This window comes from Lithobates pipiens, unplaced genomic scaffold, assembly GCF_037356315.1.
Source record: "Lithobates pipiens isolate NorthernLeopardFrog02 unplaced genomic scaffold, aLitPip1_a1.2 Scaffold_1, whole genome shotgun sequence".
In the NCBI taxonomy this organism is placed as follows: domain Eukaryota; kingdom Metazoa; phylum Chordata; class Amphibia; order Anura; family Ranidae; genus Lithobates; species Lithobates pipiens.
The window spans coordinates 57,249,000-57,272,063 of record NW_027507685.1 but is presented as its reverse complement, the minus strand read 5'-3'; the positions used below and the strand labels follow the sequence as shown (position 1 = coordinate 57,272,063).

Sequence of the window (23,064 nt, the reverse complement as noted above, 5' to 3'; positions counted from 1 at the left end):
TATGCCCGGAAGTGGGTGTAAATACCTGTCTTTGACAGGTATCTCCACCCCCCTCCCCCCTGAAAGGTGCCAATTGTGACACCGGAGGGGGGGAGGGTTCCGATCAGCGGAGGTTCCACTTTAGGGTGGAACCCCGCTTTAAAGTGGAAGTAAACTCCCCTATCGTTTTCAGCCAAGGAAGCTGCCATCTTTGCCTCTGTTTAATCTTCAACTGCTATGGTGCTGCACATGTGATTCGTTATGACACCATCCATTGGATGGTTTGATAGTTTGGCTGAGAGCACAGCCAATATGCAGTTAGCATTCCTGGCATGCCTTTTTTTTAAACTGTTTAAATCGATGGGTTTACTTCCACTTTAAGTTGAATCTGTTTGTAAGTCGGAAAACAGGTACATTTTTTAAGTGTAGCTCCAACCCAAAAAAAAATTTTTAAGCTTTTTGGATAGCATAGAGAAGGGTTAACACCCCTGTAACATTTGTTTTGCTGTCTGTGCCCCTGTTCAGAAGATTTCACCTCATTTTCTGTCCCACTCCCAATGACAATTGGATTTTAAAAATGTTGGGTTGTTGTGGAAACAAGCCTTGGTGATAAAGCATCAGCGGAGGTACATTTTTCCCATAATAACTCTTACAGGAATGAATTTCCCTTCCTAGGGGTAGATTGCCTCTCACTTCCTGTTGTCTCCCTCCGTTTTTAAGTAGGAGTTGTTTGTAAGTCTGATGTTTGTAACTAGGGGGCCGCCGCCCTGTACTAGAGCCAATTACCCGACCAGCATGTCTTTGAACATTACGTTCTCTCTGGTTCTATTTTTTTCTCTTTCAATTTTTCTTGTGAAATTATTTTTATTACATTTATTGCACATTTTTACAAGGGAGGGGGTTGCAACATAAATTGACCTTGCATTTTCATGTAAGGTAAAGAGGTGCACTGTGAAAAGCAGCCTTGTCTTTGCTCTGATGGCTGTAAGTCATATATATTTAGTATTTTCATGCACTATTTAATATTTACTTGAAAAAATATTGTATATTTAAGATTTAAATGTTAATGCTGGACACAGAAATTAAAGGGGTTGTAAACCTACGTGTTTTTTCACCTTAATGCATCCTATGCATTAAGATGAAAAAACACCTGGCAGTGACAGGCCCACTGTTTTACTTACCTGAGCCCTAGAGCTTGACTCACAGGGATGTGCTGTCTCTCTGCTCGGGGTCCTCGGCTCTTGATTGGATATATTCATAGCAGTGCAGCCATTGGCTCCCGCTGCTGTCAATCAAATCCAATGACACGGGTGCCAGGAGGCGGGGGCCGAGTCCTGCATTTGGCCTCTATGGACACCGAATGCTGGACTCCAGGGGGGTTATCTAATGTGAGGAGGAGCTGCGAGAGCCGCTGGGACCCCAGAAGAGCAGGTTTGGGGCCACTCTGTGCAAAACGGGCTGCACAGGGGAGGTAAGTAGGGATGGGCTTTATGTTCGGGTCGTGTTTATTGGCTGTTCACCCGTTCGCCAAATAGCGAACAATTTGGGGTGTTTGCAGGAAATTCGAAAGCCGCGGAACACCCTTTAAAAGTAGATGGGAGAAATTAAAATTCCTAATTTTAAAGGTTAATATGCAAGTTATTGTCATAAAAAGTGTTTGGGGACCCGGGTCCTGCTCCAGGGGACATGTATCAATGCAAAAAAAAGTTGTAAAAAACGCCCGTTTTTTCGAGAGCAGTGATTTTAATAATGCTTAAAGTGAAACAATTCATTGAAAAAAGCAGCACGGGATTCCCCCACAGGGGAACCCCGAACTAAAATTTAAAAAAATCCATATGAGGGTCCCCCCAAATTCCATACCAGGCCCTTCAGGTCTGGTATGGATATTAAGGGGAACCCAGTACCAAAATTGTAAAAAAAATGGCGTGGGGGTCCCCCCAAAATCCATTCCATACGATCCTCCTCAATGGGAGTCTCCCACTGTGTGACGCTTCTGTTCAGGTGACAGCTGTTATATAATGGAGTTCGGAACCACCCGGTGACCCCTTCCCCCTCTGACACACGGGGACTTCCCTATGGCTTTCCCTGTGGTGTCCAAGGGGGGCAGGGTCATCCGTTAATATATAAGAGCTGTCACCTGAACAGAAGCTTCACACAGCGGGAGACTCCCATTGAGGCGTATTGTCCAGAGGACGAAGCAGGGAAGAAGAAGCCGGAGGAAGATGCAGAGGAAGATAGAGCAAGAAGCGGTGAAGAACAAGATGGAGAAAGAAGAAGAACACTGAAGGAAGAAAAGAAGAAGATGGAAGAAGAAGCAGGGAAAGAAGACATTAATAAAGGAATTGTCAAAAACCGTCTATTGTTTTTTTTAACATTTCTGACACTTTTTTGTGTGAAATTATAGGGGTACATTTGTACCCCATTACAAATTCACACAGGGGGCAGGATCTGGGGTCCCCTTGTTAAAGGGGGCTTCCAGATTCCCATAAGCCACCCCACCCACAGACCTCAACAACCACTGGGCAAGGGTTGTGGGGATGAGGCCCTTCTCCCCATTAACATGGGGACAAGGTGCTTTGAGAGGCTACCCCAAAGCACCCTCCCAGTGTTTTTTTTTTTTACATTTTGCCATTTTGAAAAATCTGGTATGGATTTTGAGGGGGGCCCCCCACGCAATTTTTGTTTTAATTTGGCGTGGGGTTCCCCTTAATATCCATACCAGACCTACAAAAGAAGAAGAAGGGGGCGCCTCTGGGTGTAGATTTTTTTAAAAAGCAATTTATTCACAAGTCATTCTAAAACAGAGAGATTTTGCACTCACATTTTCCATAAAATAAGCAGGCATGTAGAATAAGAGGGGTCATCTGATTTAGTCCGTCACTTCTGTTCCGGTCCGCAAGTGTCCTATTGTCCTCTCCTGGCGTTACCACTGGTTTGTTGTTCAAAAAAGCCGGCTCAGTGGACACAGGGGATGTTCTTCCAAAGCGAGGCTTGGTTTGCTGTGACACGCGGGTCGCGGAATTGTGACGTCACGGCGGGCGACGCATTTCCTGAGCGTTCGAGTCGAGGTGGGGAGACGACCGCGCTCTTTCATCAGGCCAATCAGATAAGGGGAAAGAGGCAAAGATTTAAATAGAGGAAGTTAAGGCGGGAGGCGTGGCTGAGCGGAGAGTGGGGCGTGGCTTTGAGGTTAGAGTACAACTGAAGTGTATATAGATAGAGGGGGGCGTGGATAGAGAGAATAGGGGAGGAGACTATAGGGGTTGGTAAACAAGTAAAGGAAGAGATGATGTAGATAATAAAATATATGGATAAATTATATAAATATATATATGATAAAAGATGTAATATGGAAAAATAAAAGGATAATAAAGTATATGAGAAAATGAAATAAAAAGAGTGAAATAAAAAAATGAAATAAAAAAATTATTATAAATAAAGCGGAGGAAAAAGGAGGGGGGGGGGGACGCGGGGGGCCACGGGATAATATACGAGCTATGGGATAAAAAGCGATACTACATACTGACTGCAAGAGTAAGTAGTACTAATTTTCCGCTATCATCTTCCTTTCCCCCAACTTTCCCTTCCCATACTTACCTAACCGTTACAGTTATTATATAGTAGGCTATACTCCCATTGTTCACATATCATGCTGCTGTCCCCCCCCTCCCCTTCCCCTTGTCCTTTGCTTCTTTCTTTTCTTTACCTCCATTCTCTCGTTTCTCCTCGTTTCTCCTTCCTTTTCTCCCTTTTCCTTATTTTTCCTCTCGCATAATATTTTACTATATATAAACCCTCCCATCCCAGTCCCATCCCAGTCTCCATAATATCTCTTCAACACTACCATACATATATTTCCCCCTTTTTCCTCCCTTCCCCCAGTTCTTTATTTGTTTCTCTCAATCCAGACATATAATCTTTATAACAATTATATACATGTTTTTTTTTTATATGTTTTTTATATGTGTATATATATATATATATATATATATATATATATATATATATGTATGTATGTGTGTGTGTGTGTGTGTGTATATATATACATATGTATATGCCAGGGGTGACACAATTTATACTTCCTTTCATGTCTTTTTCATGCATAATTTTATCTACATATATACTTTAGTATTTTCATTTTTATCTAATTTGTTCCCCCATTCTTTATTATTTTCATTTTTATTCTTTTTTTCCCCCATCTTTTTTTCCCCGTGTATTTTTCTCCCTTGTATTTTTACTCTCATTTATTCTTATATTTTCTTTTCTTTAGATTTTCCTTCTTTTATTTTTATTTTTTTTTATTATTATTATTTCCACTTTTTCCATTTACATACCTTAATATATTTATGCTGCTTCCCTATAAGCTATTTTCAACCACTTCCCCACTATCAACTGCCCCCTTTTTTTCCCCCAACTCTCTCCCCCTCATATACTACTTACTCTTGCAGTCAGTATGTAGTATCGCTTTTTATCCCATAGCTCGTATATTATCCCGTGGCCCCCCGCGTCCCCCCCCCTCCTTTTTCCTCCGCTTTATTTATAATAATTTTTTTATTTCATTTTTTTATTTCACTCTTTTTATTTCATTTTCTCATATACTTTATTATCCTTTTATTTTTCCATATTACATATTTTATCATATATATATTTATATAATTTATCCATATATTTTATTAATAATATGTTTACATATACACAGATTCCCCTCATTATTCCTGCCCATATGTCTCAAATTATTGTTTCCCTTCTTCTGTTCGTTTGTCCCCGTCTGTCTGCTCCTCTCATTTCCATCTACATCATCTCTTCCTTCACTCGTTTACCAACCCCTATAGTCTCCTCCCCTATTCTCTCTATCCACGCCCCCCTCTATCTATATACACTTGAGTTGTACTCTAACCTCAAAGCCACGCCCCACTCTCCGCTCAGCCACGCCTCCCGCCTTAACTTCCTCTATTTAAATCTTTGCCTCTTTCCCCTTATCTGATTGGCCTGATGAAAGAGCGCGGTCGTCTCCCCACCTCGACCCGAACGCTCAGGAAACGCGTCGCCCGCCGTGACGTCACAATTCCGCAACCCGCGTGTCACAGCAAACCAAGCCTCGCTTTGGAAGAACATCCCCTGTGTCCACCGAGCCGGCTTTTTTGAACAACAAACCAGTGGTAACGCCAGGAGAGGACAATAGGACACTTGCGGACCGGAACAGAAGTGACGGACTAAATCAGATGACCCCTCTTATTCTACATGCCTGCTTATTTTATGGAAAATGTGAGTGCAAAATCTCTCTGTTTTAGAATGACTTGTGAATAAATTCTGTGGCAGCATGCAGGTAAAGTCACCTGGTTGTATCCAGGATGGGAAATATGTGTGCCCTAGATTCAGGCTTTATGCAGACTTGTACAACTAGAGGGGAAGAGTTAATGAGCCCAGCTGAAGTAAGTGGGCTCATTAAGACCTCTACAAAAAACCCCAGCATGCTTAGGGAGATGCTCCATCCTGGAACCAGTTTTGTGTGTATAGACTGGGGAGTGTGACACCTGTTCTGTGCGGTGAGTTAACGCCTGTGTGGCAAACCTCTACAACAGAGACAGGGACTGGTGCAGCACAAGGCTGCACTCAGTTGTTAGACAGGGAAACTAAGTGTGTAATTAGAGGTCAAGCTGACCAGGACTTATTTTCATGTTTTTCTTTTGTTTTGGCTGTTATATTTTTTACTGCATGTAGCATGAATAAACTGCACCTTTTGTTTTTTCCACTTACAACGCTGTCTGCTGTGCCTGATTTTGTGTTGTGAACCCATCCAGGGGGTCACACACACCCGCTGCCGAGCTAACCCCTCACAGTTGGTGGAGAATTTTGGCAGTTTTTTTCTCTATTTTTTTTTAAGGCCAGCATGGAGGAGATACTGAGACAGCTGGCTCTAGCAAATGCAAATCAGCAGCAAACAAATGCGGGTTTACAAAGGAGCCTTGCAGCCCAGCAGCAGACAAATGCAACTTTGCAGCAGAGTCTTGAAGCTCAGCAGAAGGCTCACCAGCAGAGTCTGGAAGCTCAGCAACAAGCCCAGCAGCAGACAAATGCAACTTTGCAGCAGAGTCTGGAAGCTCAGCAACAAGCTCAGCAGCAATCTGAAGCCCGCTTCATAGACCTGTTGCAGAAGCAAGAGCAGAGTTTTCAACAGCAAATAGAGACATTGATACAGCAACGTCCGCAGACCAATGAAGCAAGTGGTTACAATAATACCGCATCCTTTGGTGTGAGCCGTTTACTGACAAAAATGACTGGAGAGGATGATCCGAAGGTGTTTTTGACCACATTTGAAAGGACTGCTGAAAGGGAAAAGTGGCCTAAGGAGCAATGGGCTGGACTGGTGGCCCCTCTGTTAACCGGGGAATCGCAGAAAGCTTATTATGACCTAGAGCCTGACCAAGCAAAAGACTATGTGGTACTAAAAACAGAAATATTGGCACGGCTGGGTGTCACCCTGGCCGTCCGGGCTCAGCGTGTGCATAATTGGACTTTTCAGGTTGGAAAACCCCCCAGGTCTCAAATGTATGATCTCATTCACCTGAGCAGGAAGTGGCTGCAGCCAGAGACTTTGACCGCACCAAACATTGTGGAACGTGTTGTCATGGATCTTTTCCTGAGAGCTCTTCCTACTGCCATCCAAAAATGGGTAAGCCATGGAGACCCAGAAAATGCAGATAAACTAGTGGATCTGGTTGAGAGGTACTTGGCTACAGAGAACCTGACCACCTCTTCCAGGGACTCACGGACTTTCTACCCTAAGACCAGATCATCCCCAGTGGCGGGTAAGATGACTCCAAGGGGTGAGGGTGGAGAGAGTGAGAGGGTGGGAGTTCTACCTAAGGTCTGGCGGGAGCAGCCCAGGAAGCCCATGCTGCAAGAGGCAGCAAAAAAGATTATTTGCTACCGCTGCCGGCAAGAGGGACATATTGCAGCCAATTGCCCAGTTGTGGATGAGCCTATGCAATGTGACTTTATAAGGGAGAGACGTCAGTCGCTGTTTGCGACAGTTGCATGCACTGCCATTCGGGGACCTGAGAAACATTTATGTAAAATGTGTATTAATGGTAGAAATGTTGATGTGTTGCTGGATTCAGGTAGCCTGGTAACGTTGATAAAAGCTGAATTAGTTACTACAAAGGTCTCTGGGAAGAACAAGGTGGCTGTTATTTGTGTGCATGGGGACACCCGAGAGTATCCTGTAACTTCAGTGTTTTTTGAGACCCCCAAAGGTAACCTCTCTCATCAGGTGGGGTTAGTGTCTCACTTACCACATGATGCTATTGTGGCAAGGGATTTTCCAAAATTCTGGGAACTCTGGGATTGTCCTGAGCCCCCCACTGGTGCCCCTATAGACCAGGAAGATGACCAGAATTCCTCTGGGAGTGGTGAGGACTCTCCAGAATTTCCCTTGTCGGTATTGGCGGGGGAAACTCGAGAAACTGGGGAGGAGCCAACATCCTCAGATGAAAACACGCCGTCTGTGGAGTTTTCAGATCTTGAGGTTCACAGGGAAAATTTTGCCACAGAACAGTTAAAAGATCCCACCCTAATAAAGGCACAGGAAAATGTGGTGAAAATAGATGGCGAGTTAGTGAACCCAGATAAGACTTGCACTTATCCGTACTTCACTATGGAAAGGCACCTGCTGTATCGAGTGGCTCAAAGGGCAGAAAAAACCATTGAGCAACTTGTGGTGCCCAAACCTTACAGAAAGTTGGTGTTAGAATTGGCCCATGGGCACATTCTGGGAGGTCATCTGGGGACCGAGAAAACCAGAGAGAGGGTACTGCAGAGATTCTATTGGCCTGGGGTCATGAAGGAAACAGAAAGTTATTGTTCCTCCTGCCCTGTGTGTCAGAAGTGGGCACCTATGCCACATTTCCGAAACCCGCTGGTACCTCTTCCTATCATTGAGGTCCCCTTTGAGAGGATCGCAATGGATTTGGTAGGTCCGATAATGAAGTCTGCTAGGGGGCATCAGTACATTTTGGTTATATTGGACTATGCTACCCGTTATCCGGAAGCAATTCCTCTTCGAAATACCTCGGCCAAAACCATAGCCAAAGAGCTATCTCTTGTTTTTAGCCGCGTGGGTATTTGTAAGGAACTGCTCACGGACCAAGGTACACCCTTTATGTCCAGGGTTATGAAAGAACTATGCAAGTTGTACAAAGTGACACAATTGCGTACATCTGTGTATCACCCCCAAACAGATGGGTTGGTTGAAAGATTCAACAAAACCCTAAAACAAATGTTAAAGAAGGTGGTGGATAGAGATGGAAAGAATTGGGACTGTCTAATACCCTATCTGATGTTTGCCATTAGGGAGGTACCCCAATCCTCTACGGGTTTCTGACCCTTCGAGTTGCTCTATGGGAGACACCCAAGAGGGCTGCTAGATATCGCCAAGGAAACTTGGGAAAATGAGAGTTCTCCTCACAGGAGCGTGATTGAGCATGTCGCCCTGATGCAAGATAGAATTGCACAGTAAAATGCCAATCGTAAAGGAACATTTGACCCAAGCGCAGTTAGCACAGCAGAGAGTGTACAACCGTGGGGCCAAGACCCGTACTTTTTCCCCGGGGGATAGGGTCTTGGTGCTAGTCCCTACGGTTGAAAGCAAATTTCTGGCCAAATGGCAAGGTCCATACGAAGTAATTGAAAAAATTAGTGAGGTGAACTACAGGGTTAGACAGCCAGGAAGGCGAAAGCCAGAGCAGATCTATCACGTCAATCTGCTGAAAGCCTGGAGGGATAGGGAATCCTTAGTCGCAGAGACTTTGTCACAAGCACAGCCTAATTGCTTAGTTCCTGAGGTTGGAATAGCAGACACCTTATCGAAAGCCCAACAACAGGAGGTTAAAGAGTTTGTACTTCGTAACAAAGAGATTTTCTCTGAGCTGCCGGGACAAACATCTGGCGTAGAGCATGACATTATCACCCCGCCAGGAGAAAGGGTAAAACTAAAACCTTATAGAATACCAGAGGCCCGACGGGAGGCAATACGTGGGAAGTTCAAAGGATGTTGGAATTGGGTGTGATAGAGGAGTCCCAGAGTGACTGGTCCAGTCCTATCGTACTAGTGCCCAAACCTGATGGGAGCTGGCGGTTTTGTAACGATTTTCGACAATTGAATAAAGTTACAAAATTTGACACCTACCCCATGCCGCGTATAGATGAGTTGATTGACCGGCTGGGAACAGCCCGATATATGACAACTCTTGATCTCACCAAAGGGTATTGGCAAATTCCCCTGGCCGAGTCGGCCAAGGAGAAAACTGCGTTTGTAACCCCAGATGGGGCATTCCAATATAAGAGAATGCCGTTTGGGTTACAGAATGCACCGGCAACATTCCAGCAGAAAATGGATAAGATTCTGAGGCCCCATCAGAAATATGCTGCAGCTTACCTGGATGATGTGATTATCCATAGCACAGACTGGGTCTCACATTTGCCAAAAGTACAAGCAGTCCTTGACTCTATCCGAGAAGCTGGGTTTACGGCCAATCCAAAGAAGTGTACCATTGGACAGGAGGAGGCCAAATATCTTGGGTACACTATTGGGAGGGGGGTGATAAAACCCCAAGTCAATAAAGTCGAGGCCATACAGAGTTGGCCACGTCCCAACAGCAAGAAACAGGTATGAGCCTTTCTGGGAATCGCTGGCTATTATCGACGATTCATTCCCCATTTTGCTTCTCAGGCTGTGCCCCTCACCAACCTGACAAAAGGGAAAGAGTCGGTCATGGTTAAATGGTCCCCAGAGGCTGAAGAAGCATTTCAGTCCTTAAAAACAGCCTTATGTAGCCAGCCAGTGTTGTACTCACCAGACTTCTCTAAGGACTTCGTGGTACAAACTGATGCATCAGACGTTGGGTTAGGAGCAGTGTTATCCCAGGTCTGGAACGCGGAAGAGCACCCAGTCATTTACCTCAGCAGGAAGTTGAAGTCCCATGAGGTAAATTACTCCACGATTGAGAAGGAATGTTTAGCAGTGAAGTGGGCTCTAGATTCCCTTCGGTACTATCTGCTAGGTAGGCACTTTGACCTGGTGACTGATCACGCTCCTTTAAAGTGGATGGCTCAGAACAAGGAGACCAATAGAAGGGTAAATAGGTGGTTCCTGGCCCTACAGGAATTTAACTTTACAGTTAAGCATCGCCCTGGTGTTAAAATGGGGAATGTGGATGCTTTGTCTCGGATACATGCGTGTCTGACTGCTTGTGTTACAACCCCAAGGTTGAAACAAGAGGGGGGGGGGGGGGGTATGTGGCAGCACGCAGGTAAAGTCACCTGGTTGTATCCAGGATGGGAAATATGTGTGCCCTAGATTCAGGCTTTATGCAGACTTGTACAACTAGAGGGGAAGAGTTAACGAGCCCAGCTGAAGTAAGTGGGCTCATTAAGACCTCTACAAAAAACCCCAGCATGCTTAGGGAGATGCTCCATCCTGGAACCAGTTTTGTGTGTATAGACTGGGGAGTGTGACACCTGTTCTGTGCGGTGAGTTAACGCCTGTGTGGCAAACCTCTACAACAGAGACAGGGACTGGTGCAGCACAAGGCTGCACTCAGTTGTTAGACAGGGAAACTAAGTGTGTAATTAGAGGTCAAGCTGACCAGGATTTATTTTCATGTTTTTCTTTTGTTTTGGCTGTTATATTTTTTACTGCATGTAGCATGAATAAACCGCACCTTTTGTTTTTTCCACTTACAACGCTGTCTGCTGTGCCTGATTTTGTGTTGTGAACCCATCCAGGGGGTCACACACACCCGCTGCCGAGCTAACCCCTCACAATTCCTTTTAAAAAAAATCTACACCCAGAGGCGCCCCCTTCTTCTTCTTTTGTATCTCTGTAATAATCTAGGAGCCTGGTTTCAGCTCCCTGCGGTGGCAGCCCTGCGTGTTGAATTCCTACTTAAGGAATGAAAGGCATTCTCCTGGGACTTGAGAACTATACTATCGCTTCATATATTTTTATACAGACAGCCTCTTTGAGCATATTATTATGTGATGTTTGCGCCTTAACTTGTTGTGTCCATACCAGACCTGAAGGGCCTTGTATGGAATTTAGGGGGACCCCCACACATTTTTTTTAATTTTGGTTCGGGGTTTGGGGGGAATCCCATGCCGTTTTTTCAATGACTTTTATGTGTATTTCTGGGACCTACAATTCATTATAGCCGCGAGTAGTTTTAAATGCCTTTTTTTCCTTTAGAAATGTCATTTTGCTCTCAGACTGTTCTAAACACGGGAAACACGTGCCACTTTACAGGCATACTATAGACACCCCCCAGGTACAAAATTTAAAGTAATATTACACTTTTATTGTTTCGCTTTAAGCATTATTAAAATCACTGCTCCTGAAAAAATTGCCATTTTTAAAACTTTTTTTGCATTGATACATGTCCCCTGGGGCAGGACCCAGGTCCTCAAACATTTTTATGACAATAACTTGCACATAAGTCTTTAAAATGAGCACTTTTGATTATTCATGTTCGTGGCCCATAGACTTTAATGGTGTTCGCAAATTTTTTGCCTGTTCGCATGTTCTGGATGCGAACCGAACCGGGGGGTGTTCGGCTCACCCCTAGAGGTAAGTACGACATGTTTGTTATTTAAAAATAAACAAAAAAAACCCTTACAATCACTTTAAGAAAAACATCCACAGTTGTAAACTTTTTTGTTGTAAAGTATGTGCTTCAATATATGACTGCATTGTGTGGTTATTCTAATTAGACAGAGCCATAATATAACTTACTGCTAGTAATACCGGGGATACAAAATACCAGCATACTCTCCACCACAACCAGAATATCCAGTGCTTCTTCCCAAGCATCATCTCTATATCCAAGATAACTCTATTGCCACCTGAAAATAACATACATCACCATTGTCAAATGTATGAGGTGCAAAAGTTAAAGTGTATTAAAGTCTTATTTATTAATTTTTTTTTAAACAAACATGTTATACTTACCTGATCTGTGTAATGGTTTTGCACAAAGCAGCCCGGATCCCCCTAGCTCCTGGCTCCTCCCTCCTGCTGAGTGCCCCCAGAGTACCTCCTGAGCCACTGCTCTGTGTGTCCATTAACACCTGGCCATGCCCCCTCCCTCTCCTAATGGGCTCACTGGTTGTAGTTGACAGCAGCGGGAGCTAATGGCTTCCACTGCTGTCTCAACCTATCAGGACTAAGAGTCCCAGAGAACCAAGGCTCTTGTGGACATCTATGGATTGAGAGGGGGTTCAGGTAAGTATTAGGGGGCCTGAGAGGGCTACTACACACAGAGGTTTTTTACCTTCATGCATTGATATGAACTATATAAAGTGTGGTATCCAACAAAATAACAGATACTCAAGGGATTAGCAGCTTTGTGAATTGATCCTAGTATGTTGTTATGTACACAGCCATAGAGCATAGTCTTAATAGGAGAGAACATTTTAAAGTACATACCATATATCCAGATTACAGCCACCAGCTCCAAAACAGCAGCAAATAGAAGAGCCCATCCACCGCAAAATGAATCAATGAGGTTTACCCAATATATTCCTGCCTGTAGACATAATCAGATCAATGTTTGTCTGCTATTTCTAGTACACCATGTTATAGAGCTATTCATTTGTTTAAATCTTTCATTTTTTTCTATAGTATATAGTCTGAGTGTAACCAACATAAAGTAAAATATATGTTGTACCAGGAATGGACGGCACAGTGGTGTAGTGGTTAGCACTCTCACCTAGCAGTAAGAAGAGTCACTGGTTCAAATCCCAACCATGACAACTACCTGCCTGGAGTTTGCATGTTCTCCCTGTGCCTGCGTGGGTTTCCTCTCACACTCCAAAGACATGCAGGTAGGTTAATTGGCTTCTGTTTAAAATTGACCCTAGTATATGAATACCTTGGACCTTGGATTGTGGGCTCCTTGAGGGTAGGGACCAATGTGAGTGTGCAATGTACAGGGATAGGTACAATTGTAGATACTCAGGTTGAACTGGATGGACTGGTGTCTTTATTCAACCTTACTAACTATGTAACTATGAATGTATTTAGTATAGGAATTTAACTGAGGAACAAGGTTCTCTTTTTTTTAAAGTCACTCAAAATGTATATATGTTTTTGGTAGATCATGGAGAGTAAAATCATCAAATGGCTGGGAACGCCAAAGCTGGCAGACTTATGTTTGAGATCACAGGTTGGCAATCCTACGGAAGTGATTGTCTGGGGGTTCTGCTCTCTGTATTCAATTTTTTTTATACATTTTTTTTTATTTTTTATAAAAATGAAAAAGGACTGGAATTGCCCAAAAGGAAAACCCAACACTCCAAGGTGGGAGGTAAAATATTTGGCAAATCTGGTATGGAGATCTCACTCCACAAGAGGTTCAATAAGACAAATGATATTTCAGCTCACCTAGAACCAAACAATTTTTTTTTGGAAGGACTATCCCTTTGATTAAAATAAGGATGCTGCTAAATCTTTCCAACTATGAGATCAAAGGACACCCCAGTCTAACCAAGCCACAGCCATATTTTTTTGTAGCTATTCCTATTCAGTAAGACCATCCTAGGGAAACGTTGATTAAGGATTAGTGTACCAAGAATACTGTTGTTTCAACATTCGATCCAGATCTATTCTATCTAGATCTTTTTGATATATGATCTTTTTGATGGGAACAAATCTACATTTTCAAAAAAAATATGTACAACTCTCAGTGTTTCTTGATCCTGGTACAACTCTCAATGTTCCTGGTCTTATTAATCATCAAATTAATTTATTTTAAGGCATGCAGCAACAGTCAGGCAAAAGTTTACCTGTGTAACACACGGGAGCCCCAGTAAGAATAAAACAGCGCATATTGCAGTCGTCAAGGGAATCCTCAATTTTTTCATTACTTTCGGGAAAACATCTTGTATTGTTGTTGTAAGAGTTTCTATGATAAGGAAATAAACAAAAGTAAATAAAAACAAATAAAAGATTAAACATACCATGACCATATCCAACCAATTAAGGAAACTTTAAGAGTAATCCTGCTTATGTAACTGTTTTTAAAATTAAACTTTTTTTTTTGTGAAAGGATTAATATATCTATTTGTTTCCCCATCTGAAAGAATCATTCAGTAAAGGCGAATCCAAAATGTCACAACTGTCACCAGGATCAAGCGAAGAGGGGAAAACTGTTCCAGTGACAATTGTTAACACTGGAATCTGCCCTTAGTTTGTTTCTTTCTTCCTGTTGTGTCTTTGGAAGAGGAAATGAGGAGAAATCTACCCAAGGCATACATATAAAAACTGACAGAGGCTCTAAAACAAGAAAAAAAAAAAGATTTAAAGGGTAACTCCACTTTCTTGGGGAAAAATAGCAAAAAAAATAAAAAAAATAGCATATACAATTGTGACACAAGTCATATTGAAATTTAATGTTATTAAAATTGACCTTTCCTTTGGAATCTGAAGCTCTATCATTTTCATTGCAATATGGCTACCTGGGGGAGTTCTGTACACAGAATGTTTACAGAACGTCCACCAGAAACATAATTTCATTTTCATTGCAATATGGCTACCTGGGGGTGTTCTGTTCACACACAGCATATGCATACAACAAATTACACCCCAAAATACATTCTTCTACTCTTCCTGAGTATATCGATACCACATGTGTGAGCTTTTTACACAGCCTGGCCACATACAAAGGCCCAGCATTGAAGTAGCACCTTCAGACGTTCTGCAAGCATAAATGACACATCTCATTTCTCAACCACCTATTACACTTTTGAAGGCCCTGGAGCACCAGGACAATGGAATTGCCCACAAAATGACCTAATTTTGGAAAACAAACACCCCAATGTATCTATGATGCATAATGAGTTGTCAGGTCACCTTGAGGCGAGGTGACAGATGCACACCGCAGGGATCAGGAGTGCACCGCAAGGTTGTGGACCCTATGGCTGACTGCTGCGGACGGGAGACAGGTCCCACCGGGGTTAGAGCGTAACTGGCTCCAGGTCGCGACCCCCAGGGTCCCCCAGCTCACACCCACAGTAGGCAACAGGAGGATAGGGATGGTGAGGGACAAAGCCAAGGTTGGGGCCACAAGCAGACAAGAATAGTCAGGGACACGCCAAAAGGTCAGGATCACAGGCAAACAGGGATAGTCAAAGACAACAGAACAACAGAAGAGCACACGGAAGGTAACAGGAAGCTAACACACAAAGGAATACACAATGGTTGATCAGCAGGGATGGCCTGCAGTGCACAGGTTAATATAGAGCTCTCTGATAGGAGCTAGGGTGGAGTCATGCCAGAGGATGGATTACAAAAGCAGTCAGGTGAGGGTTGGCTGGTCTCTAGAGATGAACACATGGAAACAGTTAAGCAGACCAACTCTATTGCATAACCATGACATGAGTCTTTTTAAGGGTTCATTTTTTTCCAGAAGTTTTTGGAAAATGTGGAAAAAAATTAAAACCCATTTTTTTACACACAGTTGTCAATTTCTAAGATATTTCTAACACATACCATGTATATAGCAAAAATTACACCCCAAAACACATTCTGCTACTCTTTCTGAGTATGGTGATACCACATGTGTGAGACTTTTACACAGCCTGGCCACATACAGAGGCCCAACATTGAAGTAGTACCTTCAGGCGTTCTAGGAGCATAAATTACACATTTCATTCCTACCTATCACAATTTTGAAGGTCCTTGAGCACTAGGACAGTGAAATTACCCACAAAATTACCCAATTTTGGAAAGCAAACACCCCAACTTATATTCTATGAGGCATGGGCTGCAAATAGTTACTCAGATACTCTGATGGGCTGCAGATAGGTACTCAGGTACTCTAATGGGCTGGAGACAGGTACTCCGGTAACTTGATGAGCTGCAGATAGGTATTCAGGTATTCACATGAACTGTGACAGGTACTCAGGTACTCAGGTACTCAGGTAATCAGATAAACTGTGACAGGTACTCAGATGGACTGTGACAGGTACTCGGGTACTCAGATGTACTGTGACAGGTACTCAGGTACTCAGATAGACTGTGACAGGTACTCAAGTACTCGGTACTCATATGAATTGTGACAGGTACTCAGGTACTCAGATGGACTGTGACAGGTACTCATGTATTCAGTACTCAGATGAACTGTGACAGGTACTCAGGTACTCAGATGGACTGTGACAGGTACTCAGGTACTCAGATGGACCGTGACAGGTACTCGGGTACTCAGATGAACTGTGACAGGTACTCAGATGGACTGTGACAGGTACTCAGGTACTCAGATGGACCGTGACAGGTACTTGGGTACTCAGATGAACCGTGACAGGTACACAGATGGACTGTGACAGGTACTCAGATGACCAGTGACAGGTACTTGGATACCCAGATGAACTGTGACAGGTACTCAGATACTCGGGTACTCATATGGTCTGTGACAGGTACTTTGATGGACAGTGACATGTACTTTGATGGGTGATGACAGGTACTTTGATGGGTGGTGACAGGTCCTCTTTATTGGGGGGGGGCAATCAGTGTGATTGGTGTACACTCTAAGCGGTAACGAGATGTTACCGTGATCTCCTTCTCACAAACGATCGGTGTGAAGAGGAGAACCTGGTAACATCTCGTTACCACTCTGTGTTTACATTTAATGATTGGCTGTGAAAGGATCACAGCCAATCACATGGTAAACAGCTGCCGGCTAATGGCTGTTTACCAGTGTCAGTGACGGGAACACGCTGCCACCATCGTGCACGCACTCACGATCGCACACATGCACCGTGCCAAGTGGGGAGGTACCATCTGTGATCTTCATCACGGCTGATCACTTGGTAAACAGCCATGCCCAATGGCTGTTCACCCACCTCGGTGACGAGCGATCTCTCCGTGACACGCTGCCACGATCGTGCGCATGCCCTGTTTAAATGGACGGACGTCATATGACGCCCGCTCACAACAAGAGCAGCGCCAGTGGGCGGCAAGCGGTTAAAATCATTGTAATGTACATAAATCACCCAGAAGGGAATGTTTTTTTTTTCTCAACAAAATGGAGTTACTCTTTAATTGTACTCAATAATACATGGTGACAAAATGTGACATTAAATCCAAGGTTAGGCATACGCATGCTTCCTTGCACTGCTTTTACAACAATTTAAAGCAGAACAAACTTAATGGAAATTCTATTTCTCTGTTTTGATTGAGGTCAGTTCACATGAAGATTTTCCATAAAAATTTGAAAATCGCTCTGCAAATAACAAGTGCTTCCAACATTGTCATTGCCTCCTTGGGGTCCTAAATAAGGACTTTTCTTAGAAGTGCCCCACCTCGATATATAACATATAGGATAGCACTCCCCCTCCCAATTTAACGCCTCTAGGTCAAAGAGGAAAAAAATCTGAATAAAAGTGATAAATACTTATGATATACAACAACTTCTGGTATGAATTGCATTTTTAGGCAAAGTCTGCTTTAGATGTCCTAATCTTTGCTCCGGTATCATACTGGGCTGTTGGACTGTGTTGAGCTCTGCCAGGGCCTTACTTAAACTCCTCAGCCCCAGAAGGATTTCCCCCCCCTTAATGACCTCCCTATCCCCAACACAAAATTTAACACAATTATTTATTCTACGCAGGGCTCACTATACACCAGGAAAAACATTCAAATGGAAACATAGACATACAGCCCAATGCCCTAGATGTAAAGGGACTCCTGATAATTTAATACATATGCTATGGAGATGCCCTAAACGTAATCGTTATTGGTATGAGGTTGTGTCTATGATTAACAACGCTTTTGGGACTGGGTTGTCTCCAGAGTTGGGGGGGATGACTTCTGGTTATCCTGGATGATTCCGGGATCACAGAAGACAGCACGGTATCAATAATAAGGAGTCTATTCCTGCCCCCGTAAGCTTATAGCACAAAAATGGATATCCTTATACCCACCAACAGTAGCAGAAGGGAAAACACAATTAAAGGAAACCCTAATGAAGGAAAGATACTGTATATCTTTCTACACAGAGATTACAAAAGAGAAATTTGAAAAGATATGGAAAAGGTGGTCTGATATTTTGGATGGATGATGAGATGGGAGTAGATACATTTATGAGCAATAAGGAGAGAGGGCTGGAATTCTGGGTTGTTTTTGGATGGGATGGTTGTGTTTTGTTATGGGTTGTGTTGGCTTTTTTTTTTTTTTAAATACCCACATGGGTGGAATGCTGTTTGTGATATATGCATATAAAAGCAATAAAAATGTATTTGATTCAAAAATAAAGAAGGGAAGGTGGCCAGGCTATGATCACATGACTTACATGTGCTTACAAATGTTGGAATACTGCTTTAGGCCTCTTTTACTTGACCGATCCGTTCAGGTCCGCTTGTCAGTTTTTTAGGCGGACCTGAACGGATGCTCCATAGAGGTCTATGGAGCATCCGATGTCAGCGCTGACATGTCCGCTGACATCCGACCCGCTCGGATCCAAAAAAGTGTGACGGAGGAAAAACCTACTTTTCCATCCATCTGCAGATCGGATTGGGTGATGACGGACTCTAAGGTCCGTCGTCATCCGATCTCCCATAGGGGAGAGTGGTGCCCTGACATGTCCGTCCCTGCGCAGTGTGCAGAGATGGACCTGTCATCTTCCTGCGATGGAGCGATCCCCGCTGAGCAAGCGGATGTCCACGGGGTGGATCATCACGGATCCACCTCGTGTGAAAGAGCCCTCAGTCTAAATTTAGTGCTTGCAGCTGAACTATGTTTATGTTTTCTAGAATCATTAGGTGTCTCTTACAATCAAGGACATTGTTTGCTCATGCCTTCTTTTTTCCCCTGCTAATTGCTGAGGGGTTCATGCCAGTGATTTTGAGCTGGAGAAGTTAAAGCGGAGTTCCAGGCATTTGTTTATTAAAAGTCAGCAGCTACAAAAAGTGTAACTGCTGACTTTTAATAAACAGCCTCTTATCTGTCCCATGGTCCAGTGGTGTACTCACTGCAGCCGTGTTCTCCCCGCGTCCTCCCACGGCCACACCGGCATCTCTACTATGGGCACTGGACTGTGACAGCTTCACAGCTGGGTGCCCACTGTGCATGCATGAGCGTAGTTGCAGTCTGTGACTGGCCCCGAAGTCTTCTAGAACCTGTCAAATGTTCCAGAAGACTTTGGAAGGGAGATCTTCTGCTTCCGGTCACTTAGGTGACCAGATAGGAGGTAGCAGCAGGTACCTGACAAATTTGGTTACCTGCCCCCCCCCCCCCCTTCCCAAAAAGTTCAGTTTCACAAATAGGAGCTGGGGAGGAGGCCATAAAGTTTTTTTGGTGGAACTCCTATTTAATAAATATTTAGAGAGAGTTTCTAAAAAAAATATTTTCCTCCCAGGATCTGTTTGGTGGGGATGTGTGTTTAGCAGGTCCAGTTCTTGGCTCCCAGGTCTGATGCCTGAGGAGGATGTGAGTGCAGAGTAATGTCTTGCTTGGGGCCTGAGCTTTGATCCAAGAAATCTAAGCTGGCCTATGTTAGGGCTGGAGAATAAGGAAGGTGGCTACCAGTAAGACGCATTCTCAGAGTTCATCGCTAGACACATATCGGTCAGGCTTATTTACTAGAGAAATAAGGGAAAATCACATTGAAGTGAACACTGTATTAACATAAAAAGTTCATAGAATATCTATGTAACTCACCAATTAGTGCAAACTGAGAGTCAAGTCCTAATGCCAGGAGCATACAGAAGAACAAAATAGACCAGAGAGGAGATACTGGAAGCCTGGCCAATGCATCAGGGTAGGCAATGAATGCCAGCCCAAATCCTGTAAGATGATAGATAATATTAGGATATATGTTTTAATCAATAAAATGTATTCTTGTGCATGTTAGGTGTATTAAAGTGAACCCATTAAAAATGTAAATATGGGAACTACTAATTGGCGGCTGGGGCTTTCAGCTTTATTCTTGTTTCACTTCCTTCTGACTTACTGACCTAGAATGAACATGCAAGATAAGAGTTCAGACTAACTCAGCTCAGAAACTAACTGGCCTTGTGTTTGTTCCAGGTCATTGACTCACAGGATAGTGGAGCCAGGGAAAAACCAAGAATGTATTTTTATATCCTGGTTTACAAAAAACTGACAAGAAATTTTTGGCCATTTACTCATAAGTGTTAAAGGTGACCTGTGACTGAAATATATTAGCTGCCATTGCTGACTTGGCGTTTAAAGTATGAGGCATGGAAGCAAACTATTAATTTCTTTGCAGATGGATGAACCAAATAAATAAACCAAATAAAAGTCATAGGAAATACACACAGTCCCAGGACAGCCAGTGAACACATCACACATGATATGGATGCAACTACAGGTTGTTTGGAGCGGCGTCCAAATATTTAAAATATTCTCTCAGTATTCTGAATAGACCATTGATGTTAAATATCTAAATCAGTACACATATGCAGCATCTCACAAAAGTGATTAGACCCCTCACATTTTTGTAAATATTTTATTATATCTTTTCATGTGACAACACTGAAGAAATTACCCTTTGCTACAATGTAAAGTAGTGAGTGTACAGCTTGTATAACAGTGTAAATTTGCTGCCCCCTCAAAATAACTCAATACACAGCCATTAATGTCTAACCGCTGGCAACAAAAGTGAGTACACTCCTAAGTGAAAATGTCCAAATTGGACCCAATTAGACATTTTCCCTCCCCGGTGTCACGTGACTGATTAGTGTTACAAGGTCTCAGGTGTGAATGGGGAGCAGGTGTGGTAAATTTGGTGTTGTCGCTCTCACTCTCTCATACTGGTCACTGGAAGTTCAACATGGCACCTCATGGGAAAGAACTCCCCGAGGATCAGAAAAAAAGTATTGAATGAATGAATGAATGAATGAAATACTTATATAGCGCACAATGCGAACTGAATCGCCTCTAGGCGCTGTGGCGAGCTTTGATCATCTGCTAAAAGAGGAAGGTCTTGAGTTTTTTCCTAAAAGCCAGGTGATTTTCTTCCAGGCGGATGTTGATTGGTAGAGCATTCCATAACCGAGGCCCTTGGACAGCGAATCTCCGATCCCCCTTGGATTTATACCGGGCTTTGGGCACGAGGAGGAGGTTTTTGTTGGCTGATCGAAGACTGCGGTTTGGTGTGTAATGATTTATTTTCTCCATTAGGTATTGCGGAGCTTCTCTATGCACGCATTTGTGGGTGAGGCAAAGGGTCTTGAACGTGATACGATTTTTTACGGTTAGCCAATGTAAGCTCCTCAGTGAAGGAGAAATGGATTCCCAGGGTTTTTTTCCTGTTATCAGCCTTGCCGCCGTGTTTTGGATCAGTTGTAATCGCGCAAGTTGATATTGTGGTAATCCTATGTAAAGCGAGTTTGCGTAGTCCAGTCGTGAATTAATGATTGTTCCAACTACCACTGCTTTGTCATTCTTTGGGATAAAAGGGATGAGTCTGCGAAGCATGCGCAGCAGATGGTGAGATCGACTGACTACAGATCCTATTTGCGCATCCATTGACATTTGTGCGTCTAAAATAACCCCGAGACTCTTCGCTTTGGTCTTTGGGGAGATAGTCTGCCCAAAGACAGTTGGTGGAGACCAGGAGGTTTTGGTTGCGGGCTTATGATTTTGGTGTAAGATCAGAAGCTCTGTCTTTGATTGGTTCAGCTGGAGGGAGTTGGTGGTCATCCAGTCCTCTATTGATTTGAGGCAGTTTTCAAGTTGTTGTTGGTGATCTTTTTTTCCATTGATCCGGAAATAAAGTTGCGTGTCGTCAGCGTAAGAGTGGAAGCAGAGATCTGAGCATCTGATGATTTGAAGGAGTGGGCGAATGTAAATGTTGAAGAGAACGGGTGACAACGGAGAGCCTTGAGGGACTCCGCAGGTGACTGCCCGAGTTTCGGAGAGGAATTTTCCTAGTTTCACTGTCTGTGACCGATTTCCTAGGAAGGATGCGAACCAATGGAGATTTATGTCTTGGACTCCGGCTACTTCTGTGAGGCGGACGAGTAGAGTATTGTGATCTACTGTATCAAACGCTGCACTTAGGTCTAGCAGTACGAGGAGACACGGCTCTCCGTCATCTGCCGCTTCGAGGGCGTCATCCCAAATCTTGAGGAGAGCTGTTTCTGTTCCATGACCCGAGCGGAAGCCTGATTGCAGCGGGTCCAGGAGTTTGTGAGTATCCAGGTGAAGTTGTAGCTGATGTACTACAGCTTTCTCCATGATCTTAGAAATGGTGTTGAGGCTTGTAATCGGCCTACGGTTGTTTGGATCCTGAGGGTCCAGGTTTGGTTTCTTGAGTAGAGGTTTGACGATGCCTTGTTTGAGGATGCTGGGAACAATCCCTTCGTGGAATGATCGGTTTATGAGGTGGGTTATGGTTGGAGCCACGATGTCGGAGCATTCCTTCAGTAGTTTTGTAGGGATGATGTCTATAGGTGAGGTACTGTCACGCAGTTTATTAATGATGTTTTTTGCGGTGTCTACGGTAATTGGGGATAGTGAAAATTTTGGCGGTTGCAGTATGTTGGTGCGGACATCCTCTTTATGTATTTGCTGGCTGAGGTTGGATGTTTTCTTCTGACAAATTGTTTCCCTGATGGTTTTGACTTTATCGATGAAAAAATCCGACAGTTTGTCACAGTAATCCTGGGATTCGCTTTCTGGGGGTTCTAGGCACACCGGATTCATTGATTGATTAACCAGTTTAAACAGTTCCCGTGGTTGGTTTGCGGCCGTTGAGATTGTACAGTGGTGTGAAAAAGTGTTTGCCCCCTTCCTCATTTCCTGTTCCTTTGCATGTTTGTCACACTTAAGTGTTTCGGAACATCAACCCAATTTAAACAATAGTCAAGGACAACACAAGTAAACACAAAATGCAATTTGTAAATGAAGGTGTTTATTATTAAAGGTGAAAAAAAATCCAAACCATCATGGCCCTGTGTGAAAAAGTGATTGCCCCCTAAACCTAATAACTGGTTGGGCCACCCTTAGCAGCAACAACTGCAACCAAGCGTTTGCCATAACGTGCAATGAGGCTTTTACAGCGTCCTGGA

General features: G+C 43.5%; 1 protein-coding gene across 1 annotated transcript in view; it reads right to left on the bottom strand.

The window, feature by feature from the left end:
- Positions 1–23,064, bottom strand: part of LOC143923686 (sodium- and chloride-dependent neutral and basic amino acid transporter B(0+)-like) — a 130,412-nt gene that overhangs the window by 4,736 nt on the left and 102,612 nt on the right. Inside the window, exons 9-12 of the mRNA XM_077447528.1 lie at positions 19,688–19,813; positions 13,819–13,937; positions 12,461–12,560; positions 11,768–11,877 (exon numbers count right to left, since the gene is read on the bottom strand). Coding sequence (XP_077303654.1) covers positions 11,768–11,877; positions 12,461–12,560; positions 13,819–13,937; positions 19,688–19,813 — 455 coding nt within the window. The remainder of the gene's footprint in view (positions 1–11,767; positions 11,878–12,460; positions 12,561–13,818; positions 13,938–19,687; positions 19,814–23,064) is intronic.